Consider the following 8,346-nt stretch of genomic DNA (forward strand, 5'->3'; position numbering starts at 1 on the left):
CTCCCTCTCTCTCTGTCCTTCCCCCATTCATGCTGTCTCTGACTCTCTCAAAATAAATAAACTTATAAATTCTTTTTTTAATTTAAAAAGCTAATTAATATGAAACATGTACATCTCATGAAAGGAAAAACAGAGGCCATTAGTCACTAATGGGCCAGGACAGGAATGGGTCTCACCAAGGCACCAATCCCTAATTTTCCCAAGTTACCCTCTATGGTATCTCAGGATGGCAAAAAAAAAAAAAAAAAAAAAAAAAATCCCAAGGAAAAACCACAAGACATGCTTATATGGGGCTTCCAGATACAATTTCTTGCCGTTTGTGAAAAGGGAGCAAGGCGGCTGGTTGGTGGGGTGAGAAGGAAGGGCTTTGCTGCCTGTGACTGCCCAGGGCTTTTTTGTCCCTCCTCCTTACAAAGATACCATTCTTATTCTTTTGAGTCACTTCTGAATTATCACCAGCCGCCTCCTAATTACCCAAGCTGCCGTCATGTCCCGTGGCTTCCTCACTGAACTACCTCTTGGCCTTTTGCCATTGACTTCTAAAGGGAAGTTTCTCTTCTGTTACTGTCACCTAGAGCCTTGCCCGATCTCACTAAGCTAACATTCAAGTGTAAGGGAGATCAGTGAGTCATCTCAGCAGATTTCTATGCTCCATTCAAACTTTAAGAGAGAAAAAAAATTTAAGTGAGAAATGGAACTACAAAGAAGTGCATGTTTAATGGGGTATAACATGACTTTCTCTAACGTGACCGCTACAGAAACATAAAAGTTCTATTTTGTGTACACCTGGTCCTACCACACATGCCATGAACTCAACTCACCTAAATTAGACGTTTATGTGAAATTTGGGAGAAAGTACAAAAGCCAGCCTTGAATCTACAGAACTCAGGCAAAGGAGCTGACACTAATGTCCAGTAGGATGGTGGCAGTAGCATATGTAATAAATAAGAACATCACTGTTTCTAACTTTGAAATCACGTGTTTATTCTCTTTCATAAAACTCTAAGCTCCTTGAGCTCATGGCCCATTCATATCCTACTCTTTACTCACCATGTGTCCCCAGTGCTTAGAATATAGCTGGCACTTAACAAATATTTGTTGACTGACAACTCAGCAGTTGACAGGTTTGGTCAATTAATATATACTTTTAGAGTATATATTACTCTATTATTTAATATATATTAAATATTATTAACATGTTAATATATTAATAAACAATTATTATAACCATGAAATTTTATTTATTTTTATAAATAAATTTATTTATTAAATAAAACAAATATATTAAATATTATTAGTATATTAAATATTACTCTAGTTCTTTTCTTTTTTTTTCAATATATGAAATTTATTGTCAAATTGGTTTCCATACAACACCTAGTGCTCATCCCAAAAGGTGCCCTCCTCAATACCCATCACCCACCCTCCCTTCCCTCCCACCCCCCATCAACCCTCAGTTTGTTCTCAGTTTTTAAGAGTCTCTTATGCTTTGGCTCTCTCCCACTCTAACCTCTTTTTTTTTTTTTCCTTCCCCTCCCCCATGGGTTTCTGTTAAGTTTCTCAGGATCCACATAAGAGTGAACACATATGGTATCTGTCTTTCTGTGTATGGCTTATTTCACTTAGCATCACACTCTCCAGTTCCATCCACGTTGCTACAAAGGGCCAGATTTCATTCTTTCTCATTGCCACGTAGTACTCCATTGTGTATATAAACCACAATTTCTTTATCCATTCATCAGTTGATGGACATTTAGGCTCTTTCCATAATTTGGCTATTGTTGAGAGTGCTGCTATATACTTTTATATATACTTTTAGAAGACCCTCATGAAGATCTTCCCTCCTGGACCACAAGAAGCCTAAACGCAGCCATTATGACATGTGCTTTTCATGGGTCATGGCCGTTCAATGGCAGTGCAATTTGGGCCTGTGAGGTAACAAGGATTTCTTAATGGGCCTTCCTGGTGAAAACTTTGCCTGTTTCTCAGGATTTACTTCCTGTAAATAGAGAGTATTCAAACGGGGCTAAGAGGAAGGCTACAAAAATGAATCTTGCCTTCCTAAAAACAAAAAGTTACAGTGCATGAGTTTCATTTAGCAAATGTTCACTGGGTACCTACAATACACCAAGCACTGTAGTTTTTAGGTGGCTCATTGATAGAACTTGAAATCAAATGGAATTTGATCTTTGTGATTGAGAATATTATTTAGAAATCCTTGTAATCAGGGGCGCCTGGGTGGCTCAGCTGGTTGAGTGTCTGACTCACACGGTTTGTGAGTTTGAGCCCCATGTTGGGCTCTGTGCTGACAGCTTGGAGCCTGGAGCCCGCTTCTGATTCTGTGTCTCCCTCTCTCTGTGCCCCTCTCCCGCTTGTGCTCTGTCTCTCTCTCTCCCTCTCTCTCTCAAAATAAATAAACATTAAAAAAATAAAAAACAAAGGAACCCTTGTAATCAATGTCTACTGTTAGCTGTGTCCTGCTCATCTTATATTTATAAATCAACCAGCAAATTTAGTAAGACTAGGAAAAACAAGGCAGAATTCAAGGCAAATTCTACTTGTTATCAACAGTTTAGATCACTTTCCTTCCCCCAAATATTCCGTGATTGCCAAATTAAGTATTAACTTCTCAGCTATACATTTAACGTCCTAGTTTACCAGCAAAGCTCCAGCTCTCCTCTGCTGCCTTACCTCAGACACCTGCCCTTTACAATCCCTACACCCCCATCAAAGTGGATTGCTCCCTGGTCTCTTCTATAAATTATCTCTACCTAAGAGATATTTTAAAGCTAGTTAATATAAAACATAGACATTTTATTAAGAAGAAAAACAGAGGCTATTAGTTACTAATCATCCAGTAGAATGGGTCCCACCAAGACGTCAATCCCTAACTTTTCCTAGCTACACTGTTTGGTGTGGCCAGGAATAGCCAACAAATCCAAAGAGAAGCCACATGTCATGCTTATATGGGGCTTTCAAGAATATAATTTCCTCACTATTTTCTGTGCTTTGGCCCATTCCATTTTCTCCATGCAGGATGTCTTTCTCTCTCATTTACATCTCCTAGTGCTTATTTTATCCCTATATGCCCGTATTTGTTGCCATCTTTACCAAATAAATATAGCCCCTTACGTCTAATGTTTTGTGGAACCCATCATATTTTGCTTTGTATCATATTTATTTGGGTACACAGATCTAAGTAGATTATAAGTGCCTTGTTTCTAATCTTTGTATAATAATAATAATAAATTCACATAACATTGTATAGGTTACACAGTTTATTCTTACATAATATTTTATTTCTTCTAGCATAGTACATTTAGGGGCTCGCAAACTTGTCGAAGTGAGGGTTAAAAAAATCCCTGAGCATTTAGAAAGCTCTGAACTCCTCAATTCCATGGACTTGACACCTCTTAGTCACCCTCATTATACTCATCACTCATTGATTCCATCTGCCTGGGACACTATCCACAAAGAGATTTTCTCTGACTTAAATATTTTGAAAAATATGGCACTGTAAGATCAATTCCCAAATCCCATGTCAGCGTCACAAAGCCCGTAATATGTTACAGATGTCTGGTGTGTGTGTGTATGTGTGTGCACACGTGCGCAAGTGTTTTATTGCTCTTCTTGAGGTGTAGGTTGGTGGGTTGTTGTTTTTATGTCTATTCCAAGTTAAATGGCTGTCCTAGGGAGCTCCATCAACAATGAATATACAAATAAAATGGAGAATCAGGCATGGCTTGGCTCATGCATATTGTACAGAGGTTGGAATCCTCACAAACCATTAGTTTGCTTTTCTTCAAACTTCAAAATTCAACTTTGTAAATGTTTGCTCTTACCGCACTGGAACCCCTGAGGAAGGAGAGCAGATTTCGACAGACTGGCAGCAGAATCAGCATGCAGTTGAAATTCAGGCAGGCTGCAGGGGCCCTGGCCAATGGCAGTGCGATCTGGAAGATGCAGGATAGGGAGTGGGGAAAGGTATCAGGTTATCTGAGGAGGAAGGTCCTTCAGAGCTAAGAGTTTACCTTTAGGGCCTGCTGGGATCCTTTGTTTTAATCTGGCCCTTCTCTCCCACCCCAACATTTTACTGTGAACATTTTCAAACATAAAGAGAATTTGAAGTAATTTCACAATGAATGCCTGTTTACCCAACTCCCAGATTCCACTATCACGTATCTATCCATCCATCTACCCATCCCTCTGTCTATCCATCAACACAGCTTAGTTTTGATGCATTTCAAAGTAAGTAGCAGACATCACTTTCCCCTAAGTACTTAAGCATGTGTATCATTAATTAGGGTTCAGTATAGAAACTGGGGCTTTCTAAAGATTTTCTTGGCACTTAGACTCACTTCAGAAGTAACCTCGGTTGGTATGTTGTAATGCTTTGGCATTATAATTGTTCTCTGTGATGCCTAAATAAGTTGCCTATTTTGGAGAGGGAAGAAAAGGGAAATCCTCCTCCTCAGTATCAATGTGAATAAGTTAACAATAGCTATAATAGCGTAGTATGATTATGTATTATAATTATTTATACAAGTGATATATAATACATATTATCATTAGTATTAAGTAATGAATTCATGGTTTCAGCATGATATAAGAAATGATTTCCTGTGGGGGCAGCTGTGATCGTAATTATCTTCATGTGTCATGAAGCAGAACCCTGGCAGATCAAGGAAATCAAGAATGCAATGGATCCAAGGAAAGATGGGGGCCTTCCTCTGCTGGCCTAGTCAGTGAAAGCGACCCTTGGGCAAGTTCCTCAAAGGCTGCATCTGTAGGGAGAGGCTTATTTCCTGAAGACAATTTCACAACATGCTACCAGGCCCAGGGCTCACCATGCACAAAAGTGTCAGGAATCAGATGATTTAAAGAACACGGGAAGACTCACTTGTCCCACCCATGTCACCCTTGGATTGATCTCTCCAACCTTGCCTGCCACGCCAGAGTTGGTATTAGATTTCTTCTTTAAACTAAACAGTGGCACAGTAGTCCTTGGGAGGGAAGGGATGCCCCTGGGACTCTCTGACACACTTTTTGTTTCTCCCACGCTGGAAGGCCTAAAGCTTCTTGCCCAGGTGGTTGCAATGGAGGGGGCAATGCTGATGGTGCTGTTCGAGTTGGTCAGAACATTTATTTAAAGTGTTGAAAGGAATATGAACCATAATCTTTGATTAGAAACGTGAGCCAGTCAATATTGCATGAGATGGGACTTATACTTACCCCCAGAAGTTTTTGAGTGTAAAAGAATGTCCTTCTCAACGCATAGAATCTGTAGTACCAGACAAAGAGGAAGACGTTCATCCCCAGCCATATTAGCTGCACAAAGAGAAATAGTTGCATAAAGATTCCACATTTCACTGGGCAGATTTCACATAAGATAAGTGTCAGACCAGGGTCAGGGCTTCCCCAAGTCTAGCCTTCAACAAAGGTGGTTAGAAAGCTGGGTGTAGCCAGCTGAAAGCCAGCTCTTGCCCACAACAGTGCCTCTACACCTTGTAATTGACCTTTCCACTTTGTCTTGTTACCCATGATTGTTTTACTACTGGCCAGTACACCAGGTTGTTATCTTTCTATCTCCCCTCTGTTCTTCTGCCTCCTCTTTTCTTCTTAGCTTTAGACAGATAGATAATGGCAGGTGAGTCTTCTCAAAAAAAGAAGGGAAAGGAAGATGTTACTGTGCTGTCCCCCGCATCGGTAAGACGTCGTGTTCTACTCTCACGGGTGCCTCCCTCCCCCACACGGTATCCCAACCCCCAGCTAGTGAGAGTCGCATCAGGTAAAATGTGGAGTCTTTAATTCTGTTTGGTAAGTTTTGCCAAACTTTTGAAAGAGGGGATATTAAGCATCAATGAGGGGGTGAGGGGCATGGGATTTTTTTTTAAGAGGATGGAACTAGAGGGTATTATGCTAAATGAAATAAGTCAGTCAGAGAAAGACAGATATCATATGACTTCACTCATATGTGGAATCTGAGAAACACAACAGATGACCATAGGGGAAGGAAAAGAAAAATAAGATAAAAACAGAGAGGGAGGCAAACCATAAGAGACTCTTAAATACAGAGAATAAACTAAGGGCTGCTGGAGGGGGCAGTAGGTGGGGGGATGGGTTAAATGGGTGACAGGCATTAAGGAGGGCATTTGGGGGGATGAAAAGGAAAAAAAAAGAGACCCTTCTACATTTTGACTGCTCATTTCATCCCAAGAACTGACTACATGGTAACACTGCCCAGTCCTCTACCTTCAGCTCTATAGTGATCTTTTCTTACCTGTGCTTTGACGCTATTAAATGTCCATAGGTGCTTGAGAACAATCTCTCTTTAAGAAGAACGTACTAAAACAATTTCTCCATTACCTAACCTTGTCATTCTTACTCTTGCTTTCCAAGCTGTGTCTTTATTTTCAGGTGTATGAGTGTGTAATTTAGAAGGAGGCCATCTCCTGGGGAAAACTCTGGTAGGAACTAAAAGTATAAACATGAACTTGGTTTCTGTAGGAGTAATCTGTTCTTAAAATGGTGGTAAGAAATCAAGTTAACAGGTCTGAGTCCTCAGAAGAATTCTATATTGCATTAGAACGTTGGTTTGGCCTAATTGTTTGACGTGATATTTCTTGTTTTTACTTTATTTATGCCACTAATTCCTCTCTGTGTGTACAACTCAAAGACTCAGTATTTACTTCATGAAAAATTCTTTCAAAAATTCCAGTCGTAGGTGTTCTTTTTAACATCTATATAATACTTCCATTGGCTATTTGGAAAGGCTATTTATATATCGCTTCTCGGCCTTTTGGCTAAGATCAAGTGGAAAGGCTATTTATAAGTCACATTTCTGTCTTCCCAATTGCCCGTGATTGTTTTGCCGAGACTGCCATCTTAAAATAATAGTTCATCTTTGTTATGTTAAAAAACTAAAGAGATTAACATGCCTATTTGAAAATTAGCCATATCCTCACCTACAAAAATTGTTTCTCGAGATGGATTATATTGATTTATATATATAATATATATCATATATCCACTGTGTATATGAGTCTAGTTTATTTCAATTACTTTCCCTTGAATTTTTATAAACCTCGTAAACAGCTCAAGTTTACATCAGAGAGAAAAAGTACTTTTTAAAAAAAGAAAGTTGAGACCTTCAATAATTTTTGGTGTAATTACTGAATAAAGGCCAATTTTCCATACATGAGCCAGTCTTGTACCTGTTATTTGGAAAATGGTGTAAAATTACGATTACCCATTTTTAAGTGGTATAAACACATAAAAAGTAGAGAAATTTGCCTCTGAGTAAATACCAATAAACAACTTAGACTCGGAGATCATTAACATAAAATGTCTTCTACTCCCTCAGTGAGATGCTGGCCAATTTAGTACTCCCAAAGACTCAAGAAATAAAGTAGGTGAAGTGAGCCCCCAGATACAGTCTTTCCATTAATAAGTTTGGAAGAATGCACTCAGTCCGGCTTATGGCTTACAGATTAGAAGTATGTTCACACAGTAAATTAGTTTCAACACAATTTCTCAGAGAAACAAGACAAAGAAACAAAAAGTTTTGCCCTATTTCATTTTCCGAGAGAACCCAGACAAGTTCGAGAACTTCTCATTTGTCTCTCATGGGTACTTACAATGACAAAGATGGAGAGTCCCTCATTTTCAACCCAGTTCCCCATGGTGACAGAGGATCAATGCTTTGTGTGTCTGCCCTTCTTCTCTGCTCTGCTTCTTCTTCCCATGAGGAAATGAAAACAGCAGCCTTGGGGCAATCAGTTTCCTTTTCTATTATCAGAAATTAGCTAATCATTGGTCAACTGAAAATCTTGTTTCCATAAGAACTTTAAATCTTTAAACCACAAGAAAAAAACACTGCAGAAAAGGGGTCTGTAATAATCCAGTCATAACTAAATATAGTAGGAAACGAAACCAATTTCCACAACTGAGAGACAAATATCAGTCCAATGATGGTACAGATTTTACACACGGAATTAACTTTTTGACAACTAGTTATCAAGTACCAATTTTTAACAAGCCCTGACTCTGTGCTGGGTAAAAATCATTAAATATCTTTTGACAGGCTGAGCAGCATTTTACAGTCTCATTGAGAAGAATAATAACAATAATGATGGTTGATGTTTATAGCATACTTACATCGTGCCAATTTTCTAAGACACATATGTGTATGTGTGCATACACATATATACACACATACATATATAGACAAACATATATGTACATATGAATTGATACATACATGTGTGTAAACACAGACCCCCCCCACACACATATAATTCAATATACAAATAAATTCACTTGATTATAACATTTCAATCCCTATAA

General features: G+C 38.8%; 1 protein-coding gene across 1 annotated transcript in view; it reads right to left on the reverse strand.

The window, feature by feature from the left end:
* The window catches only part of LOC109248000 (cytochrome b-245 heavy chain), a 33,686-nt gene extending 25,921 nt beyond the window's left edge, over nucleotides 1–7,765 (reverse strand). The window contains exons 1-3 of the mRNA XM_019417267.2: nucleotides 7,638–7,765; nucleotides 5,233–5,328; nucleotides 3,843–3,953 (exon numbers count right to left, since the gene is read on the reverse strand). Coding sequence (XP_019272812.1) covers nucleotides 3,843–3,953; nucleotides 5,233–5,328; nucleotides 7,638–7,682 — 252 coding nt within the window. The 5' untranslated portion in view covers nucleotides 7,683–7,765. The remainder of the gene's footprint in view (nucleotides 1–3,842; nucleotides 3,954–5,232; nucleotides 5,329–7,637) is intronic.
* Nucleotides 7,766–8,346: the final 581 nt, after the last annotated feature.

Source organism: Panthera pardus, unplaced genomic scaffold (assembly GCF_024362965.1).
Source record: "Panthera pardus isolate Hobbes unplaced genomic scaffold, ASM2436296v1 HiC_scaffold_27, whole genome shotgun sequence".
Lineage (NCBI taxonomy): Eukaryota > Metazoa > Chordata > Mammalia > Carnivora > Felidae > Panthera > Panthera pardus.